This window comes from Callithrix jacchus, chromosome 2 (genome assembly GCF_049354715.1).
Source record: "Callithrix jacchus isolate 240 chromosome 2, calJac240_pri, whole genome shotgun sequence".
Lineage (NCBI taxonomy): Eukaryota > Metazoa > Chordata > Mammalia > Primates > Cebidae > Callithrix > Callithrix jacchus.
In genome coordinates this window covers 3280667-3301356 of record NC_133503.1, presented here as the reverse complement: position 1 = coordinate 3301356, position 20690 = coordinate 3280667, and the positions used below count along the sequence as shown (strand labels likewise).

General features: G+C 55.2%; 1 protein-coding gene across 22 annotated transcripts in view; it reads right to left on the bottom strand.

Moving 5' to 3' along the window:
* The window catches only part of GUSB (glucuronidase beta), a 38636-nt gene extending 18616 nt beyond the window's left edge, over positions 1 to 20020 (bottom strand). For 12 of the 22 annotated variants that reach the window (XR_013528436.1, XR_013528431.1, XR_013528438.1 and 9 more), the window contains exons 1-9: positions 19773 to 20020; positions 12521 to 12706; positions 12036 to 12220; positions 11741 to 11883; positions 7849 to 8036; positions 6355 to 6507; positions 5935 to 6113; positions 5705 to 5851; positions 1917 to 2001 (exon numbers count right to left, since the gene is read on the bottom strand). Coding sequence is in view for 8 of the 22 variants with exons in the window: in XM_078353855.1 (XP_078209981.1) it covers positions 1917 to 2001; positions 5705 to 5851; positions 5935 to 6113; positions 6355 to 6507; positions 7849 to 8036; positions 11741 to 11883; positions 12036 to 12220; positions 12521 to 12706; positions 19773 to 19988 (1482 nt within the window). In the remaining 14 variants the exon portion in view is untranslated. Of the gene's footprint in view, positions 1 to 1812; positions 2002 to 5704; positions 5852 to 5934; positions 6114 to 6354; positions 6508 to 7848; positions 8037 to 11740; positions 11884 to 12035; positions 12221 to 12520; positions 12707 to 13251; positions 16298 to 19772 lie in introns of those variants that run through there. The other 10 variants (XR_013528440.1, XR_013528445.1, XR_013528444.1 and 7 more) reach the window with 3 other exon arrangements.
* Between the last annotated feature and the right edge of the window lie 670 nt (positions 20021 to 20690).

Here is a 20690-nt window from a genome sequence, read left to right as displayed (position 1 = left end):
ATCTTTGGTTTTGAAGACAGAGTCTTGCTCTTTGCCCAAGCTAGAATGTAGTTGTGCAATCTCGGCTCACTGCAACCTCTGCCTCCCACAATCAAGTACTTCTTGTGCCTCAGCCTCCCGATTACAGGCCTGTGCCACCACACCGTGCTATTTTTTTGTATTTTTGGCAGAAATGAGATTTCACCAGTTGGCTGGGTTAGTCTCGAACTCCTGACCTCAAGTGGTCCACCTGCCTTGGCCTCCCAAAGAGCTGGGATTACAGGCGTGAGCCACCACACCCGGCCGCCACAGAGAATCTTGAGGCAGCATTCACAAGGCAGCACTGTGGGCTGCAGAGGGCCCGGCACAGTCCCTCCTGGGAGCACAGCAGACGACTCACCCCGAACTTCAGCAAAGCAGTGCTCAGGGCTGGGCAGCAACGGCTTCTGTGTCCAACTGGCTAGTCTCTCATACCTCCTGAACATACTTCTTTCTAGTAAGAATCCTGGCCAGGTGCAGTGGGTCAGGCCTGCAAGCCTTTGGGAGGCTAAGGCAGGTGGATCACCTGAGGTCAGGAGTTTGAGACCAGCCTGTCCAACATGGCGAAATCCCATCTCTACTAAAAACAGAAAAATCAGCTGGGTGTGGTGGCAGGCACCTGTAATCCCAGCTACTTGGGGGGCTGCGGCAGGAGAATCAGCTTGAATCCAGGAGGCACAGGTTGCAGTGAGCTGAGATTGCACCACTGCAGTCCAGCCTGGGCGACAGAATGAGACTCTCTGTCTCAAAAAGAAAAAAAAAAATTGCTGGCCAGGAGCAGTGGCTCACACTTATAATCCCAGCACTTTGAGAGGCTGAGGTGGGTGGATCACCTGAGGTCAGGAGTTTGAGACCATCCTGGTCAACAGGGTGAAACCCCATCTCTACTAAAAATACAAAAATTAGCTGGGCGTGGTGGTGCATGCCTGTAATCCCAGCTACTCAGAAAGCTGAGGCAGGAGAATCGCCAGAACCCAGGAGAAGGTTGCAGTGAGCTGAGATTGTACCATTGCACTCAGCCTGGTCAACAGAGCAAGACTCCATCTCAACAGAAAAAAAAATACTAAGGTCAGCCAGGCACAGCAGCTCGTGCCTATAATCCCAGGACTTTGGGAGGCCAAAGCAGGAAGATCACTTGAGTTCAAGAGTTTGAGACCAGCCTGAGCAACATAGTGAGATCCCATCTCTACAAAAAAATTTAGCCAGAATCCAAGCTACCTGGGAGGCTGAGGCAGAAGTATTGCTTGGGCCCTCGAATTCAAGGCTGCAGTGAGCTGTGATGACACCACTGCACTCCAGCCAGGGCAACAGAGTAAGACCTTACGTCTACAAAATAAACAGAAAAACTCAGGTTCCAGCCCTGGAGTTACTAAATCAGGATCTCAGCATGCAGAGACCTGGCATTTCAAAACAATGTCCCCTAGAGATTCTGGTCAGCCAGGTTTGGGCCAGATGAACTGAAATCTTTGACATTTCATGAGACTATTAATTCAAGGTGCAAAAAATGCTGAGTCCAAATTGAGCAAATAAATCCCATCTCCCTGTGCCCAGCCTCCTTGGACTCAGAAACCCACACTGCCTGGCGAGTAAGCAGAGAGAGAGTTGTCGCTAATCCAAAGGCTATCTGTGAAAACAGACTGGCTGCAGTTGGGCATGGTGGTACACACCTATCACCCCAGCCCTTGGGAGGCCGAGGCAGGAGGATTGCTTGAGCCCAGGAGTTCGAGACCCACGTGGGCAACATGGCGAGACCCTGTCTCTATCTTTTTAAGTAAAAAAACAAAATTAAAACACCCAGACTGGCAGAGCATGGTTCTTTCCAGCTGTTCCCATGAGCAGGCTTCAGGACAAGCCCAGGCAAAGGCAGGGAGCAGTGGGGCAGGGAACCCTAGGCTCACCCCCTTGTCTGCTGCATAGTTGGCGTTGGTCACGAAGGTCACAGGCCGGGAGGGGTCCAAGGCTTTGGTGTGAGTGATCACCATCCTGTCCACAAAAGGCAGAAGACACAGGTTCCGTTGGTCCAGGTAGGGCTCAGACACCCTCCCGTCCTCCCTGTCGCATTTTCCAGCACCAGAACACAACACGGGACCAGGCACGATGCCTCACACCTGTAATCCTAGCACTTTGGGAGGCTGAGGCTTGAGGTCAGGAGTTCAAGACCGGCCTGGCCAAACCCTGTCTCCACTAAAAATACAAAAATTACCCAGGCATGGTGCATATCTGCACATCATTACAATTTAAATTCTTTGAATTAAAAATATGCAAACTGGCCGGGCACGGTGGCTCACACCTGTAATCCCAGCACTTTGGGAGGCCAAGGCGGGTGGATCACGAAGTCAAGAGATCAAGACCATCCTGGTCAACATGGTGAAACCCTGTCTCTACTAAAAAATACAAAAAATTAACTGGGCATGGCGGCACGTCCCTGTAATCCCAGCTACTCAGGAGGCTGAGGCAGGAGAATTGGCTGAACCCAGGAGGCGGAGGTTTTGGTGAGCCGAGATCGAGCCATTGCACTCCAGCCTGGGTAACAACAGCGAAACTCCGTCTCAAAAGAAAAAAATACAAAAGTTAGCTGGACGTGGTGGCTCAAACCTGTAATTCACAGCTACTTGGGAGGCTAAGGCAGGAGAATTGCTTGAACCCAGGAGGTGAAGACTGCAATGAGCCAATATCATCCCACTGTAGTCCAGCCTGGGCGACAGAGCGAGACTCTGTGTCAAAACAAACAAACAAAAATAAAGAAAAAACGAAGCATGGAGCCTCTGCTTTCTTCCCTAACGAGATTTATTTTAACAAGGGCGCATGTTCCTCTAGTCCTAGACCCAGCTCTCTAGCATCACTCACTCTCCCCCGGCCCCCAAATCCTATCCCTCAGGAGTGGCCCCCCTTGCAGTTACGCAGAGCTGAAGTCACTGGGCTGACTCCCTGAAACAGCCCGTGGGCACAGGAGCGGCTGGCTTGCGGATTGGGATGGGATATCTACTAATGCATCAAGCAAACGGAGTGCAAGCTGCGAGGCAGGCACGGGGCTGGGTGCTAGGTGCTCAGGGGGGACTCAAATCTGAGTCCACAGGTCCTGGGCACTGGGAATGCAGACATGTACACAGAGAAATGGAGCAAGTGCCAGGCAAGATGGCTCACGCCTAGAATCCCGGCACTTTAGGAGGGTTACTTCAGACCAGGAGTTTCAGATCAGCCTGGGCAACACAGCAAGACCCCGTTTCTACAATAAATTTAGAAATTAGGGACAGGCCTGGTGGCTCACACCTGTAATCCCAGCACTTTGGGAGGCCAACGTGGGTGGATATGAGGTCAAGAGTTCGAGACCAGCCTGCCCTACATGATGAAACCATCTTTACTAAAAATAGAAAATAAAAAACTAGCAGGGCATGGTGGCGCACACCTGTAATCCCAGCTACTCAGGAGGCTGAGGCAGGAGAATTGCTGAACCCAGGAGGCAGAGGTCGCAGTGAGCCAAGATTACACCACTGCTCTCCAGCCTGGGCAACAGAGCAAGACTCCAGCTGGGGGCCGGCGGGAAGCGGGGACCTTAAATCTTAGTCTGGCAGTGCACACCTGTGGTTCCAACTATCTGGGAGGTTGAGGGGCAGGAGGATCACTTAAGCCTGGGAAGCCGAGGCTGCAATGAGCCGTGATCGCACCACTGCACTCCAGCCTGGGCAACAGAGCAAGACCCTGACTCTGAAATACAATGGAAGAAATGTGAATAGAAATCACAAGTGGTGGCAGGAACTGGGCTCTACAAGACAATCAACAGAATATGGACTGGAGAGTCAGGGACAGCCTCTTCAAGAAACGGCCCTTATGCGGAATTGAGATACCCAGGAGGGCTGAAGGGAAGAGCTGCGGACAGAGGGACCAGTCCATGATCAGAGCTCTGCACCCACCCGAGGCCTCCACGGTACAGACTTTTTTCTTTTTTCCGAGAGTGTCTTGGTCTTCCACCCAGGCTGTAGTGCAGTGGTGCGATCTCAGCTCACTGCAACCTCCACATCCCAGATTCAGGCAATTCTCCTGCCTCAGCCTCCCAAATACCTAGGACTACAGGCACCCGCCACCCCATCATGCCCAACTAATTTGTGAATTTTTTTTAGTAGAAACAGGGTTTCACCATGTTAGCCAGGATGGTCTCAATCTCTTGACCTTGTGATCCACTGGCCTCGGCCTGCCAAAGTGCTGGGATTACAGGCGTGAGCCACCGCGCCTGGCCCATTTCTTTGCTTTCACAGCCTCCCCCATCATTGCTCTGCTCGTCTGAAGGCTGTGGCTGGCACAGGACAGAAAAGAATCCCCAGCCTCAAGTTCCAAACCCACACTCTCCAACAGCCAGGCTCTCAGACAGGAAGCTTCAAAGTCTTGTGACAGCCTGGCTGACCCTCTCCAGCCAGGGCAGCCCCTCCAATGTCTGCCCCAGAAAACAGCATCTCCTCTGGCCACCTCCGAAAGAAGTCTGTCTGGAAGCCTCAGGCACCTGCTCCTGAAGTCTGCGCCCATCACCTTCACAACAAAACTCTCGTCCTCCCAGTCCTGCCGAGCACAGCCCCGTGACTCCGAGCTCTGAACTGTCTTTTGCCCGAACTGGGATGACTCATCACAGCCTGCTGCCTGCTGCAGACTTGGTTCAGCCCAAAGCACTCCACGAAATTGGGGTGTGGTGTCTGCCTCCAGGAGCATTTCTACAACCTCCACTGCCTCTAACACAAGTGAAAAATCCACCTCTGAACGCTGAGTTACAACTACACAACTGGGGCCGGGCTCGGTGGCTCACACCTGTAATCCTAGTACTTTGGGAGGCTGAGGCGGGCGAATCACGAGGTCAAGAGATCGAGACCATTCTGGCCATCATGGTGAAACGCCATCTCTATTAAAAATACAAAAATTAGCCAGGCATGGTGGTGCACACCTGTAGTGCCGGCTACTGGGAAGGCTGAGGCAGGAGGATCACCTGAGCCTGGAAGATCGAGGCTGCAGTGAGCCAAGATTGTGTCACTGCACTCCAGCCTGGGCAACCAGAGTGAGATCCCGTTTTGAAAGAAAAACAGGCTGGGCACAGTGGCTCATACGTGCCTGTAATCCCTGCTACTCAGGAGGCCGAGGCAGGAGAATCACTTGAACCCAGGGGCGGAGGTGCCACTGCACTCCAGCCTTGGTGGCACAGTGAGACTCCATCTCAAAAAAAAAAAAAGAAAAAGAAACCAGCCAGGCACGGTGGCTCACGCCTGTAATCCCAGCACTTTGGGAGGCCGGGGCGGGCGAATCACGAGGTCAAGAGATGAAGACCATTCTGGCCATCATGGTGAAAACTCATCTCTATTAAAAATACAAAAATTAGCTGGGCATGGTGGCGTGTGCCTGTAGTCCCAGCTACTCAGGAGGCTGAGGCAGGAGAATTGCTTGAACTCAGAGGCTGGAGGTTGCGGTGAGCCAAGATTGTGCCACTGCACTCCAGCCTGGGTGGCAGTGAGAGATTCCGTCTCAAAAAAATAAAAAAGAAAAAGAAAACCACAGTTTGGGCAGGTAGATATTTAACTGTCCAGGTATAGATGGCACTCCCATTGGGCTGGGACAAGAGGCTGATCTCAGACAGCACATGCCCACCCCAGCCTGCCACCTGCCAGGGTCTCATTCCGGATCCAGCCCAGGGCAGGCAGGCGGCACTCACTTGAAGTAGTAGCCGGCAGATTCCAGGTAGGACGCAGGCTCGTTGGCCACTGACCACATCACCACAGCGGGGTGGTTCTTGTCCCTGCGTACCAGCTCCTCCATCACCCGCATGTGGTGATTCATGGACGTGTTGCTGAAGTGCTGCCTGCGGGCCGAGAAGGAAGGGGCAGAGGTCATGGTGCAGCCCGCGGGCTGGGCAGGCGGAGCAGGTGCACGGTGGGGACTCACGGCAGCACCAGGCCCACGGCAGGACACTCATCTATGACCACAATCCCGTAGCGGTCACACATCTGTAGCACCTCCTCCGCGTAGGGGTAGTGGCTGGTGCGGAAGGCGTTGGCACCAAGCCAGAGCAGCAGGTTGAAGTCCTTCACCAGCAGCGGCCAGTCGAAGCCCTTCCCTCGGATCTAGGGGACAGCAGAGCCCAGTGACCCCGTCCCTGTCGAAGCTGCACTTCCTCCGAGCGTCAAAACCCTGGAGCCACCCCAGGAGCCCCTCTCTAGCCCCAGTGCCAGCCCCACCGCGGGCGGTTTGGACCCATTTGCCTCACTGCCCTGAGCTCAACTGCCCTCAGCTGCAGGACACAGAGAAGGCGAACGTGGAAAGTGACCAGAAGCATTCCATGAGGACCCAGGAGCCCTAACGCACATCCGCATCCTCGTGCTTGTTGACGCCGTGGAAATAGAAAGGTTTTCCATTGATGAGGAACTGGCTCTCTGTGACGGCCACGGTTCGGATCCCCACAGGGAGCGTGTAGACGTCAGACACAGGACCCACTGACGTCGGTGCAGTCAGCCGCACCTACGACAGCCAAAGCACCAGGGGTGAGCGCCCGACAGCCTGAGCCCCATCTGGCCTGCCCTCCGGCAGGAAGGCCCCATGCACCCCAGCAGCCACCTCTGGGCCTGCAAGCAGAGACACAGCAATCGGAGACTTTGTCCTTCCCTGGTTGATCCTGGGATGTGCCCTCCAAAACTAGGCTTTCCCCTTGAGCAGACAAGGTGGCTCGAGCCTGGAATCCCCACGCTTTGTGTCGGAGTGAGATTCCATCTCTATCCCAAAAAAAAATTATTTGGAGGCAGTCTCAGTCACCCAGGCTGGAGGGCAGTGGTGCAATCTCATTGCAGCCTCTGCCTCCCGGGTTCAAGTTTTTCCTGCCTCAGTCTCCCGATTAGCTGGGATTATAGGCATGTGCCAGCATGGCCAGCAAGTTTTTTATTTTTATTTTTATTTAATTTTATTTTTTTTTAAAGACGGGGTTTCACCATGTTGGCAGGCTGTTCTTGAACTCCCGACCTCAGGTGATCCACCTGCCTTGGCCTCCAAAGTGCTTGGATTACAGGCGTGAGCCACCATGCCCGGCCTAGCAAATTTCGCATTTGTAGTAGAGACTGGGTTTCACCACATTGGCCAGGCTGGTCTCGAACTCCTGACCTCAAGTGATCTGCCCACCTTGGCCTCCCAAAGTGCTGGGACTACAGATGTGAGCCACCACACCCGGCATTTTTTTTTTTTTTTTTTTGAGACAGAGTCTCACTCTTGTTGACCAGGCTGGAATACAATGGCGCAATCTTGTCTCACCGCAACCTCTGCCCCTCCCAGGTTAAAGCAATTCTCCTGCCTCAGCCTCCTGAGTAGCTGGGATTACAGGCACACCCCACCATGCCCAGTGAATTTTTGTATTTTTAGTAGAGTGGAGTTTCTCCATGTTGGTCAGATTGGTCGCAATCTCTTGACCTCAGGTGATCCACCCACCTTAGCCTCCCAAAGTGCTGGGATTACAGGCATGAGCCACAACATGCCTGTAATCCCAGCACAAAAAAATTTTTTTAATTAGCCAGTCATGATGGCATGTGTCTGTAGTCCCAGCTACTCAGGAGGCCATCGTTGGAGGACTGCTGCAGCCTGGGAGCTCAAGGCTACAGTGACCTGTGATCACTCCATTGCACTCCAGCTTGGGTGACAGAGTGAGACCATCTCAAAAAAACAAAACAAAAACTGGGCCTCCCACCAAGGGTGGGAAACATCAGAAAGCTCAGAGGACCACACCGGCCCATTCACCTGTCCTGGGCTCCTGCTGAAGCCAGGGCCACCAGATGGGGGCAAAAGACCTCCCTGAAGCAAGTCCCAAACCACCGTTACCTCCAGTGAGTACAGGTAGGCGGGGCGTTCGTGCATCAGGTATGGCCACCAGAGGTTGGCACCCGGCACCTTCAGCTGGCCCTGGGTCCCGGTCCCCTCGGCCACGACTTTGTTTTCTGCATTCAAAAGACGCACTTCCAACTTGAATTGGCTACCGCACTTGACGGAGACCTGGTAATTCACTAGCCCTGCAGGCAGCAAGAGAGACCAGAGCTGAGGAAGGAACACAACCTTCGTCACACCAACGGGAGCGCCCCGCAGCCTCCACTCCCAGGCAGCCATTTGTTTCTGCTGCTTTCCTTTAATTTTTAAATTTTTTTTTGAGACGGAGTTTCGTCGTTACCCAGGCTGGAGTGCAATGGCGCGATCTCGGCTCACTGCAACCTCCGCCTCCTGGGTTCAGGCAATTCTCCTGCCCCAGCCTCCTGAGTAGCTGGGATTACAGGCACGCACCACCGTGCCCAGCTAATTTTTTGTATTTTTAGTAGAGACGGGGTTTCACCATGTTGACCAGGATAGTCTCGATTTCTCAACCTCGTGATCCACCCGCCTCGGCCTCCCAAAGTGCTGGGATTACAGGCATGAGCCACCGTGCCCGGCTGGCAATTTTTTTTTTAAGATGGAGTCTTGCTCTGTCACCCAGGCTGGACTGCAGTGGCTTGATCTCAGCTCACTACAACCTTTACCTCCAGGGTTCAAGTGATTCTCCTGCCTCAGCCTCCCAAGTACCTGGAATTACAGGTGCTCCTCACCACTCCGCCCTGCTAATTTTTTGTACTTTATTAGTAGAGACAAGGTTTTGCCATGTTGGCCAGGCTGCTCTCGAACTCCTGACCTCAGATGATCCACCCACTTCAGCCTCCCACAGTGCTGGGATTACAGGCATGAGCTCCCATGCCTGGCACTCTTTTTTAAGGTTTTTTTGACAGCTGGGCACGGTGGCTCACGCCTGTAATCCCAGCACTTGGGAAGGCTGAGGTAGCGGGATGGCTTGAGCCCAGGAGTTCGACACCAGCCTGCAGAACGTAAAGAAACCACACCTTTCCTAAAAATACAAAAAAACTGGCCGAGCATGGCGGCTAATGCCTGTAATCCCAGCACTTTGGGAGGCCGAGGCAGGTGGATCACAAGGTCAAGAGATTGAGACCGTCCTGGTCAACATGGTGAAACCCCGTCTCTACTAAAAATACAAAAAATTAGCTGGGCATGGTGGTGCGTGCCTGTAATCCCAAGTACTCAGGAGGCTGAGACAGGAGAATCGTTTGAACCCAGGAGGCACAGCTTGCAGTGAGCCAAGACTGAGCCACTAGACTCCAGCCTCGTTGACACAGTGAAACTCTGTCTCAAAAAAATAAATTAATTAAAAATAAAATAAGAAAAAGAACTATAAAAATTTCTTAAAACCAGGGTATCCCAGCCAGGCACGGTGGCTCACGCCTGCAATCCTTGCACTTTGGGAGGTGGAGGCGGGCAGATCACCAGAGACCAGGAGTTCAACACCAGCCAGGCCAACATGGTGAAAGCCTGTCTCTACTAAAAAAATATAAAAATTAGCCAGGTGTGGTGGCAAGCACCTATAATCCCAGCTACTCAGGAGACTGAGGAAGGAGAATCACTTGAACCTGGGAGGCAGAGGTTGCAGTGAGCTGAGATTGCACCATTGTCCTCCAGCCTGGGCAACAGAGCAAGACTCCATGTCAAAAAAAAATTTTTTTTAAGACAAGGTCTCAGGCTGGGCATGGTGGCTCAAGCCTGTAATCCCAGCACTTTGGGAGGCCAAGGCGGGTGGATCACGAAGTCAAGAGATCGAGACCAGCCTGGTCAACATGGTGAAACCCCGTCTCTACACAAAAATTAGCTGGGCATGGTGGCGCGTGCCTGTAATCCCAGCTACTCAGGAGGCTGAGGCAGGAGAATTGCCTGAACCCAGGAGGCGAAGGTTGCGGTGAGCTGAGATCGCGCCATTGCACTCCAGCCTGGGTAACAAGAGCAAAACTCCGTCTCAAAAAAAAAAAAAAAGACAAGGTCTCCCTCTTTTGCCCAGACTAGAGTACAGTAGCACAGTCCCCGTTCCCTGACCCCTTGACCTCCTAGGCTCAAGTGATTCTCCTGCCACAGCAGCTGGGACCACTGGCACAAACCATCACCCTTGGCTAATTTTTAAAATTTTGGGGGTGATGGTCTCGCTATGTTGCCCAGGCTAGTCTTGAACTCCTGGCCTCAAGTGATTCTCCTAGCAGGGTCTCCTTGCAAAGTGCTAGGATGACAGGCGTGAACTGCCAAACCCAGCCCCCTGAAACTGCCTGTCCCTTTAGCACGATGTGTAACAAGGGGAGCTGGTATGAGGGTAGCACCTTGGGAGGGGGCAAAGAGGAGCTGGTGTGAGGGCAGCACAGTGGGAGGGGGCAGAGGGGAGCTGGTGTGAGGGCAGCACCGTGAGAGGGGGCAGAGGGGAGCTGGAGAGAGGGTAGCACCGTGGGAGGGGGCAGAGGGGAGCTGGTGTGAGGGCAGCACGGTGGGAGGGGGCAGAGGGGAGCTGGAGAGAGGGTAGCACCGTGGGAGGGGGCAGAGGGGAGCTGGAGAGAGGGTAGCACCGTGGGAGGGGGCAGAGGGGAGCTGGTGTGAGGGCAGCACGGTGGGAGGGGGCAGAGGGGAGCTGGAGAGAGGGATGCACCGTGGGAGGGGGCAGAGGGGAGCTGGTGTGAGGGCAGCACCGTGAGAGGGGGCAGAGGGGAGCTGGAGAGAGGGTAGCACCGTGGGAGGGGGCAGAGGGGAGCTGGTGTGAGGGCAGCACCATGAGAGGGGGCAGACCGGAGCTGGAGAGAGGGTAGCACCGTGGGAGGGGGCAGAGGGGAGCTGGTGTGAGGGCAGCATGGTGGGAGGGGGCAGAGGGGAGCTGGAGAGAGGGATGCACCGTGGGAGGGGGCAGAGGGGAGCTGGTGTGAGGGCAGCACCGTGAGAGGGGGCAGAGGGGAGCTGGAGAGAGGGTAGCACCGTGGGAGGGGGCAGAGGGGAGCTGGTGTGAGGGCAGCACCATGAGAGGGGGCAGACCGGAGCTGGAGAGAGGGTAGCACCGTGGGAGGGGGCAGAGGGGAGCTGGTGTGAGGGCAGCACGGTGGGAGGGGGCAGAGGGGAGCTGGAGAGAGGGATGCACCGTGGGAGGGGGCAGGGGGAGCTGGTGTGAGGGCAGCACCGTGAGAGGGGGCAGAGGGGAGCTGGAGAGAGGGTAGCACCGTGGGAGGGGGCAGAGGGGAGCTGGTGTGAGGGCAGCACCGTGAGAGGGGGCAGAGGGGAGCTGGAGAGAGGGTAGCACCGTGGGAGGGGGCAGAGGGGAGCTGGAGAGAGGGTAGCACCGTGGGAGGGGGCAGAGGGGAGCTGGAGAGAGGGTAGCACCGTGGGAGGGGGCAGAGGGGAGCTGGAGAGAGGGTAGCACCGTGGGAGGGGGCAGAGGGGAGCTGGTGTGAGGGCAGCATGGTGGGAAGGGGCAGAGGGGAGCTGGTGTGAGGGCAGCACGGTGGGAAGGGGCAGAGGGGAGCTGGTGTGAGGGCAGCACGGTGGGAAGGGGCAGAGGGGAGCTGGAGAGAGGGATGCACCGTGGGAGGGGGCAGAGGGGAGCTGGTATGAGAGCAGCACCATGGGAAGGGACAGGATTGCCACCCTGAGCTGTGTGACCTTAGGCCAAACCCCTCTTCTCAAAAGCGAGGTCAACCACACAGGTGATTTCGGGAGCCCGTGCCCGCTCAGACAGTCTGGATTTCGGCTTTGTAGGTGGATGGGAACCTGTCAGGGTTTAGAGAAGACGGGAGAACCTTTTCCTGGGAGTGCTTTCCAAACAGGGAACAAACAGAGCCACCTGGGCCCCGCTGAGGGAGGACCCTCTGGAAGCCCTCACCACTGTCTTGCTGCACGCCGGTGGTGACGGTGATGTCATCGATGTAGCTGGTGGGTGTCGTGTACAGAAGCACAGCCCGCTGCAGCCCCGCGTAGTTGAAGAAGTCAAAGTCTGTGTTCTGGACGAAGTAACCCTTGGGGTACCTGGGGTGGGAAGGCTGTGGTTTGCTGGGCCCGTGTCCCAGGTCGTCCCTAGACGCAGAGCCTGCACTCTTCGGCCACCCTGTCCCTGGCAGGAAGACCACGGGGTGGGGCGGGAAGGTGGGTACAGGCGGTGGAGGCAGGACGGTACCCACTTGGAGGTGTCGGTCATGTAGCGGATGGCTCCTGGTGGCAGGGTGGAGGGGGTGAGCGTGTTGTTGATGGCAATAGTGATACGGAGGTGGACAGGCAAGGGCCCCACCTGGACCAGGCTGCTGATGTCGGCCTCAAACGGGAGGTAGCCACCCTCATGCTCAAGTGTGTCGACCCCGTTTACCCACTGTGGACACAGGAGACATGGGGAAGGGGCGGCAGGCCGGGGCATGAGGAGGGGTCCTGCTATTGGACACGCCCTCTCATAACCTGCAGCATGGGGCTCAGAGGCCTGCCAGCCACACGGGAAGAATGGTATCCCAATGGGGCAGATGAGGCCACCCATCCCCCTACATAGGGCACAGCCCCCAGGGCAGGGCCCCCATCATCCCGCCGCAGGAGACAGGCTGCAGGTGGCAGCTGGGGGTCCCATGCTGCTCAGCAGCCGTGCCCACCACCCACCCTGCCTGCTCCCAGCCGAACTGACCACGATGGCATAGGAGTGGGCACTGCCAATTCTCAGCACCACTCTTGTACGCAGGTCCTGGGTCCACCGCTCCGGCAGGGTCACCTCCCGTTCGTACCACACCCAGCCGACAAAATGCCGCAGCCGCCAGTCCTGGCCAATGTCGTTGAAGCTGGAGGGAACCGGCATGTCCAGGGTGGGGCCCGACTGTGGAGAGAAGAGCGGGGATCAGCTCCTAGGCCCCCAAAGGGATCCCAGACCAGCGTGCTTCACAGCTGTGCCGCCAGGCTTAGCACACACCCTGACACACAGCGGGACTCTTGGTGACGACAGGTCAACTGCCAGGGTGGTTTGTGTTCCTGGGCCAGTGTGGCCAGGAGTTCCTCCTCAGAGCGAGACAGGAGTGAGCCCAGGGCCACATCCCAGCCCCAGAAAAGAAGGTTCAGAACCGTGACTAAGAGGCAGCTGACCCACTGCCTGTCACAGGGAGGAAGGCCGCTTGGAGGGCTGGGGGGCTTTGCCTAGCACATGGCGGGTGCGGTGCCCGCTGGCACCCAGCCCTCCCCTCTCTTCCTCCTGTACTAAATGCTGCAAAGTCAGAAAAAGAGGATGTAGACCAGGCAGAAGCGGCCCAGACCTCACCCGGTCCCACTTCTCTGCCGACCACATCCAAGTCAAGAGGGGAACAGGGGTGGCGTCCTTGGCCTGATGTCACATCCTGTCCTCTATCTGAACCTTGGAAACCAAGGTACCTTTCTGGCCCAGCAGAGCTGACCTCACGGTGTCCGAACTGCCCCCTCCTCCGGATCCCCGGGCCCAGCTCTGTGCAGCGCAGGCCGCTCTGGCGGGACTGGCCGGAACAGTGTCTGTCTGGGTGGCTCATGCCTGTAATCAGCGCCTTGGGAGGTCAACGTAGGACGATGGCTTGAGGCCAGGGGTTCGAGACCAATTTGCGCAAGGTAGTGAGCCACTGTATGTACAGAAGAAAAATTCCGTTGTTCTTTTGTTTTGCTTTGTGTCAGTAAGCCAGGCGTGGAGTTTTGTCTTGCTCTGTGTCACTAAGCCAGGCGTGGAGTTAGTTTTGTCTTGCTCTGTGTCACTAAGCCAGGCATGGAGTTTTGTTTTGCTCTGTGTCACTAAGCCAGGCGTGGAGTTTTGTCTTGCTCTGTCACTAAGCCAGGCGTGGAGTTTTGTCTTGCTCTGTGTCACTAAGCCAGGCGTGGAGTTTTGTCTTGCTCTGTGTCAGTAAGCCAGGCGTGGAGTTTTGTCTTGCTCTGTCACTAAGCCAGGCGTGGAGTTTTGTCTTGCTCTGTGTCAGTAAGCCAGGCGTGGAGTTTTGTCTTGCTCTGTGTCACTAAGCCAGGCGTGGAGTTTTGTCTTGCTCTGTGTCACTAAGCCAGGCGTGGAGTTTTGTCTTGCTCTGTGTCACTAAGCCAGGCGTGGAGTTTTGTCTTGCTCTGTGTCAGTAAGCCAGGCGTGGAGTTAGTTTTGTCTTGCTCTGTGTCACTAAGCCAGGCGTGGAGTTAGTTTTGTCTTGCTCTGTGTCACTAAGCCAGGCGTGGAGTTTTGTCTTGCTCTGTGTCACTAAGCCAGGCGTGGAGTTTTGTCTTGCTCTGTCACTAAGCCAGGCGTGGAGTTCTGTCTTGCTCTGTGTCACTGAGCCAGGCGTGGAGTTTTGTCTTGCTCTGTGTCACTGAGCCAGGCGTGGAGTTAGTTTTGTCTTGCTCTGTGTCACTAAGCCAGGCGTGGAGTTAGTTTTGTCTTGCTCTGTGTCACTAAGCCAGGCGTGGAGTTTTGTCTTGCTCTGTGTCACTAAGCCAGGCGTGGAGTTTTGTCTTGCTCTGTCACTAAGCCAGGCGTGGAGTTTTGTCTTGCTCTGTGTCACTGAGCCAGGCGTGGAGTTTTGTCTTGCTCTGTGTCAGTAAGCCAGGCGTGGAGTTTTGTCTTGCTCTGTGTCAGTAAGCCAGGCGTGGAGTTTTGTCTTGCTCTGTGTCACTAAGCCAGGCGTGGAGTTTTGTCTTGCTCTGTGTCACTGAGCCAGGCGTGGAGTTTTGTCTTGCTCTGTGTCACTGAGCCAGGCGTGGAGTTTTGTCTTGCTCTGTGTCAGTAAGCCAGGCGTGGAGTTTTGTCTTGCTCTGTGTCAGTAAGCCAGGCGTGGAGTTTTGTCTTGCTCTGTGTCACTAAGCCAGGCGTGGAGTTTTGTCTTGCTCTGTGTCACTAAGCCAGGCGTGGAGTTAGTTTTGTCTTGCTCTGTGTCAGTAAGCCAGGCGTGGAGTTTTGTCTTGCTCTGTGTCACTGAGCCAGGCGTGGAGTTTTGTCTTGCTCTGTGTCACTGAGCCAGGCGTGGAGTTTTGTCTTGCTCTGTGTCACTGAGCCAGGCGTGGAGTTTTGTCTTGCTCTGTGTCACTAAGCCAGGCGTGGAGTTAGTTTTGTCTTGCTCTGTGTGACTAAGCCAGGCGTGGAGTTTTGTCTTGCTCTGTGTCAGTAAGCCAGGCGTGGAGTTAGTTTTGTCTTGCTCTGTGTCACTAAGCCAGGCATGGAGTTTTGTTTTGCTCTGTGTCACTAAGCCAGGCGTGGAGTTTTGTCTTGCTCTGTCACTAAGCCAGGCGTGGAGTTTTGTCTTGCTCTGTGTCACTAAGCCAGGCGTGGAGTTTTGTCTTGCTCTGTGTCAGTAAGCCAGGCGTGGAGTTTTGTCTTGCTCTGTGTCACTAAGCCAGGCGTGGAGTTTTGTCTTGCTCTGTGTCAGTAAGCCAGGCGTGGAGTTTTGTCTTGCTCTGTGTCACTAAGCCAGGCGTGGAGTTAGTTTTGTCTTGCTCTGTGTCAGTAAGCCAGGCGTGGAGTTAGTTTTGTCTTGCTCTGTGTCACTGAGCCAGGCGTGGAGTTTTGTCTTGCTCTGTGTCACTGAGCCAGGCGTGGAGTTAGTTTTGTCTTGCTCTGTGTCACTAAGCCAGGCGTGGAGTTAGTTTTGTCTTGCTCTGTGTCACTAAGCCAGGCGTGGAGTTTTGTCTTGCTCTGTGTCACTAAGCCAGGCGTGGAGTTTTGTCTTGCTCTGTGTCAGTAAGCCAGGCGTGGAGTTTTGTTTTGCTCTGTGTCACTAAGCCAGGCGTGGAGTTTTGTCTTGCTCTGTGTCACTAAGCCAGGCATGGAGTTTTGTTTTGCTCTGTGTCACTAAGCCAGGCGTGGAGTTTTGTCTTGCTCTGTCACTAAGCCAGGCGTGGAGTTTTGTCTTGCTCTGTGTCACTAAGCCAGGCGTGGAGTTTTGTCTTGCTCTGTGTCAGTAAGCCAGGCGTGGAGTTTTGTCTTGCTCTGTGTCACTAAGCCAGGCGTGGAGTTTTGTCTTGCTCTGTCACTAAGCCAGGCGTGGAGTTTTGTCTTGCTCTGTGTCAGTAAGCCAGGCGTGGAGTTTTGTCTTGCTCTGTGTCACTAAGCCAGGCGTGGAGTTTTGTCTTGCTCTGTGTCACTAAGCCAGGCGTGGAGTTTTGTCTTGCTCTGTGTCAGTAAGCCAGGCGTGGAGTTTTGTCTTGCTCTGTGTCACTAAGCCAGGCGTGGAGTTAGTTTTGTCTTGCTCTGTGTCAGTAAGCCAGGCGTGGAGTTAGTTTTGTCTTGCTCTGTGTCACTGAGCCAGGCGTGGAGTTTTGTCTTGCTCTGTGTCACTGAGCCAGGCGTGGAGTTAGTTTTGTCTTGCTCTGTGTCACTAAGCCAGGCGTGGAGTTAGTTTTGTCTTGCTCTGTGTCACTAAGCCAGGCGTGGAGTTTTGTCTTGCTCTGTGTCACTAAGCCAGGCGTGGAGTTTTGTCTTGCTCTGTGTCAGTAAGCCAGGCGTGGAGTTTTGTCTTGCTCTGTCACTAAGCCAGGCGTGGAGTTTTGTCTTGCTCTGTGTCACTAAGCCAGGCGTGGAGTTTTGTCTTGCTCTGTGTCACTGAGCCAGGCGTGGAGTTTTGTCTTGCTCTGTGTCAGTAAGCCAGGCGTGGAGTTTTGTCTTGCTCTGTGTCACTAAGCCAGGCGTGGAGTTTTGTCTTGCTCTGTGTCAGTAAGCCAGGCGTGGAGTTTTGTCTTGCTCTGTCACTAAGCCAGGCGTGGAGTTTTCTCTTGCTCTGTGTCACTAAGCCAGGCGTGGAGTTTTGTCTTGCTCTGTGTCACTAAGCCAGGCGTGGAGTTTTGTCTTGCTCTGTGTCAGTAAGCCAGGCGTGGAGTTTTGTCTTGCTCTGTGTCACTAAGCCAGGCGTGGAGTTTTGTCTTGCTCTGTGTCAGTAAGCCAGGCGTGGAGTTTTGTCTTGCTCTGTGTCACTAAGCCAGGCGTGGAGTTTTGTCTTGCTCTGTGTCACTAAGCCAGGCGTGGAGTTTTGTCTTGCTCTGTGTCACTAAGCCAGGCGTGGAGTTACTTTTGTCTTGCTCTGTGTCACTAAGCCAGGCGTGGAGTTAGTTTTCTCTTGCTCTGTGTCACTAAGCCAGGCGTGGAGTTTTGTCTTGCTCTGTGTCACTAAGCCAGGCGTGGAGTTAGTTTTCTCTTGCTCTGTGTCACTAAGCCAGGCGTGGAGTTTTGTCTTGCTCTGTGTCACTAAGCCAGGCGTGGAGTTTTGTCTTGCTCTGTGTCACTAAGCCAGGCGTGGAGTTAGTTTTGTCTTGCTCTGTGTCACTGAGCCAGGCGTGGAGTTTTGTCTTGCTCTGTCACTAAGCCAGGCGTGGAGTTTTGTCTTGCTCTGTGTCACTAAGCCAGGCGTGGAGTTAGTTTTGTCTTGCTCTGTGTCACTAAGCCAGGCGTGGAGTTTTGTCTTGCTCTGTGTCACTAAGCCAGGCGTGGAGTTAGTTTTGTCTTGCTCTGTGTCACTAAGCCAGGCGTGGAGTTAGTTTTGTCTTGCTCTGTGTCACTAAGCCAGGCGTGGAGTTTTGTCTTGCTCTGTCACTAAGCCAGGCGTGGAGTTTTCTCTTGCTCTGTGTCACTAAGCCAGGCGTGGAGTTTTGTCTTGCTCTGTGTCACTGAGCCAGGCGTGGAGTTAGTTTTGTCTTGCTCTGTGTCACTAAGCCAGGCGTGGAGTTTTCTCTTGCTCTGTGTCACTAAGCCAGGCGTGGAGTTAGTTTTGTCTTGCTCTGTGTCACTAAGCCAGGCGTGGAGTTTTGTCTTGCTCTGTCACTAAGCCAGGCGTGGAGTTTTCTCTTGCTCTGTGTCACTAAGCCAGGCGTGGAGTTTTGTCTTGCTCTGTGTCACTGAGCCAGGCGTGGAGTTTTCTCTTGCTCTGTGTCACTAAGCCAGGCGTGGAGTTTTGTCTTGCTCTGTGTCACTAAGCCAGGCGTGGAGTTTTGTCTTGCTCTGTGTCACTAAGCCAGGCGTGGAGTTTTGTCTTGCTCTGTGTCACTAAGCCAGGCGTGGAGTTTTGTCTTGCTCTGTGTCAGTAAGCCAGGCGTGGAGTTTTGTCTTGCTCTGTGTCACTAAGCCAGGCGTGGAGTTTTGTCTTGCTCTGTGTCAGTAAGCCAGGCGTGGAGTTTTGTCTTGCTCTGTCACTAAGCCAGGCGTGGAGTTTTGTCTTGCTCTGTGTCACTAAGCCAGGCGTGGAGTTTTCTCTTGCTCTGTGTCACTAAGCCAGGCGTGGAGTTTTGTCTTGCTCTGTGTCACTAAGCCAGGCGTGGAGTTTTGTCTTGCTCTGTGTCAGTAAGCCAGGCGTGGAGTTTTGTCTTGCTCTGTGTCACTAAGCCAGGCGTGGAGTTAGTTTTCTCTTGCTCTGTGTCACTAAGCCAGGCGTGGAGTTTTGTCTTGCTCTGTGTCAGTAAGCCAGGCGTGGAGTTTTGTCTTGCTCTGTGTCACTAAGCCAGGCGTGGAGTTAGTTTTGTCTTGCTCTGTGTCACTAAGCCAGGCGTGGAGTTAGTTTTCTCTTGCTCTGTGTCACTAAGCCAGGCGTGGAGTTTTGTCTTGCTCTGTGTCACTAAGCCAGGCGTGGAGTTAGTTTTGTCTTGCTCTGTGTGACTAAGCCAGGCATGGAGTTAGTTTTGTCTTGCTCTGTGTCACTAAGCCAGGCGTGGAGTTTTGTCTTGCTCTGTCACTAAGCCAGGCGTGGAGTTTTGTCTTGCTCTGTGTCACTGAGCCAGGCGTGGAGTTAGTTTTGTCTTGCTCTGTGTCACTAAGCCAGGCGTGGAGTTTTGTCTTGCTCTGTGTCACTAAGCCAGGCGTGGAGTTAGTTTTGTCTTGCTCTGTGTCACTAAGCCAGGCGTGGAGTTTTGTCTTGCTCTGTGTCACTAAGCCAGGCGTGGAGTTAGTTTTGTCTTGCTCTGTGTCACTAAGCCAGGCGTGGAGTTAGTTTTGTCTTGCTCTGTGTCACTAAGCCAGGCGTGGAGTTAGTTTTGTCTTGCTCTGTGTCACTAAGCCAGGCGTGGAGTTAGTTTTGTCTTGCTCTGTGTCACTAAGCCAGGCGTGGAGTTAGTTTTGTCTTGCTCTGTGTGACTAAGCCAGGCGTGGAGTTAGTTTTGTCTTGCTCTGTGTCACTGAGCCAGGCGTGGAGTTAGTTTTGTCTTGCTCTGTGTCACTAAGCCAGGCGTGGAGTTAGTTTTGTCTTGCTCTGTGTCACTAAGCCAGGCGTGGAGTTAGTTTTGTCTTGCTCTGTGTCACTAAGCCAGGCGTGGAGTTTTGTCTTGCTCTGTGTCAGTAAGCCAGGCGTGGAGTTTTGTCTTGCTCTGTGTCACTAAGCCAGGCGTGGAGTTTTGTCTTGCTCTGTGTCACTGAGCCAGGCGTGGAGTTTTGTCTTGCTCTGTGTCAGTAAGCCAGGCGTGGAGTTTTGTCTTGCTCTGTGTCACTAAGCCAGGCGTGGAGTTAGTTTTGTCTTGCTCTGTGTCACTGAGCCAGGCGTGGAGTTAGTTTTGTCTTGCTCTGTGTCACTGAGCCAGGCGTGGAGTTAGTTTTGTCTTGCTCTGTGTCACTAAGCCCAGCTGGCTTGCGAGGCCGGGGCCGGAGGACGGCGTGAGCTCCTAAGTTACGGTTGCGCCACTGAGCTCCAGCCTGGGCCACAGGGCCAAACCCAGTCTCAAAAACATCTTTTTAATTAAAAAGAAACATTAAAAAGAAGGACGCTGCCCGGGCTCAGCCTTCCTCCCGCCTCCTCTGCCCCGGCCCTCCCGGGGCCCCTCGGTGCCCCCGTCCGCCAACCCCGCACCCACAAGCCCGTTGACCTTTAACCTCCTCCGGGTCTCCAACTCCGAGGCGCTCGAAGGGAAAAGCCTGCGGGGGGCCCGAGCCCCCCAACTCCGCCGGGCTTCCGCGCGCCTCCCGCCCTGCCCCGGGCCCGCACCTCCCGCAGCGGCCGCCGGTACCACTGCTCCTCGAAGCCGCGGCGCCGGTTGTCGGAGAAGTCGGCGCGGAAGCTCCACAGGCCGTCCAGCGACTTGCGCTCCCGCGACGGGCTCTCCCGGGGGTACAGCATCCCGCCCGGCAGCGCCAGCGCCAGCGCGCAGCCCCACAGCAGCGGCCCGAGCGCCGCCCAGGCCCCCGCCGGCCCCCGGACCATGCTTCCCGCGCCGCCGCCTCCCCTCAAGCGCTGCCGCCCGGCCGCAGCCCGCGGGGATAAGCGCAGCGAGGGAGGAGCCCGGCGGGCGTTCCGCATGACGTGCTGAGCCCGCGGGCGCCATGTTGGTTGAGGGCGAGTGCCAGGCCTGGAGGGGAGGGCGGAACCGGGCGCTACCCCTTGGGGGCCAAAGGCTGGGAACGCGGGGCTAGGACTTTGGGGAAGCCGGACCCCCGCACTCAGCCCCAGCCAAGAAGGGCGAGGCCCAGGCTGGACGATCCAGCGCGGCAGGCCGGGACTGAACCCCTGAGATCGGCGGGATTCCCCCGTTTCTTCAAGAGCACCTCGCTTCGCTTTCCCCAGCCGGACTCCGCGCAGGCCCCCGGGGAGCCTCTTCCCTGCCTGCTGGCTGCAGCCTCTTGCAGAGATGAACATCCTTGGGATGCGGCCATAGCCTTGACCCTGGGCCTCTGGGGCCCCGAGCCAGGGGCCAGGAGCTCCCTTTTGGCGCTGCAGGCACATAACGATTCAGGGAGAAAGGCTGGGCACAGTGGCTCAGGCCTGTAATCACAGTAGTTTGGGAGGCGGAGGCAGGCAGATCATTTGAGGTCAGGAGTTTGAGACCATCCTGGCCAACACGGATAAACCAGATCTCTACTAAAAATACAAAAATTAGCTGGGTGTGGTGTTGGCTGCCTGTAATCC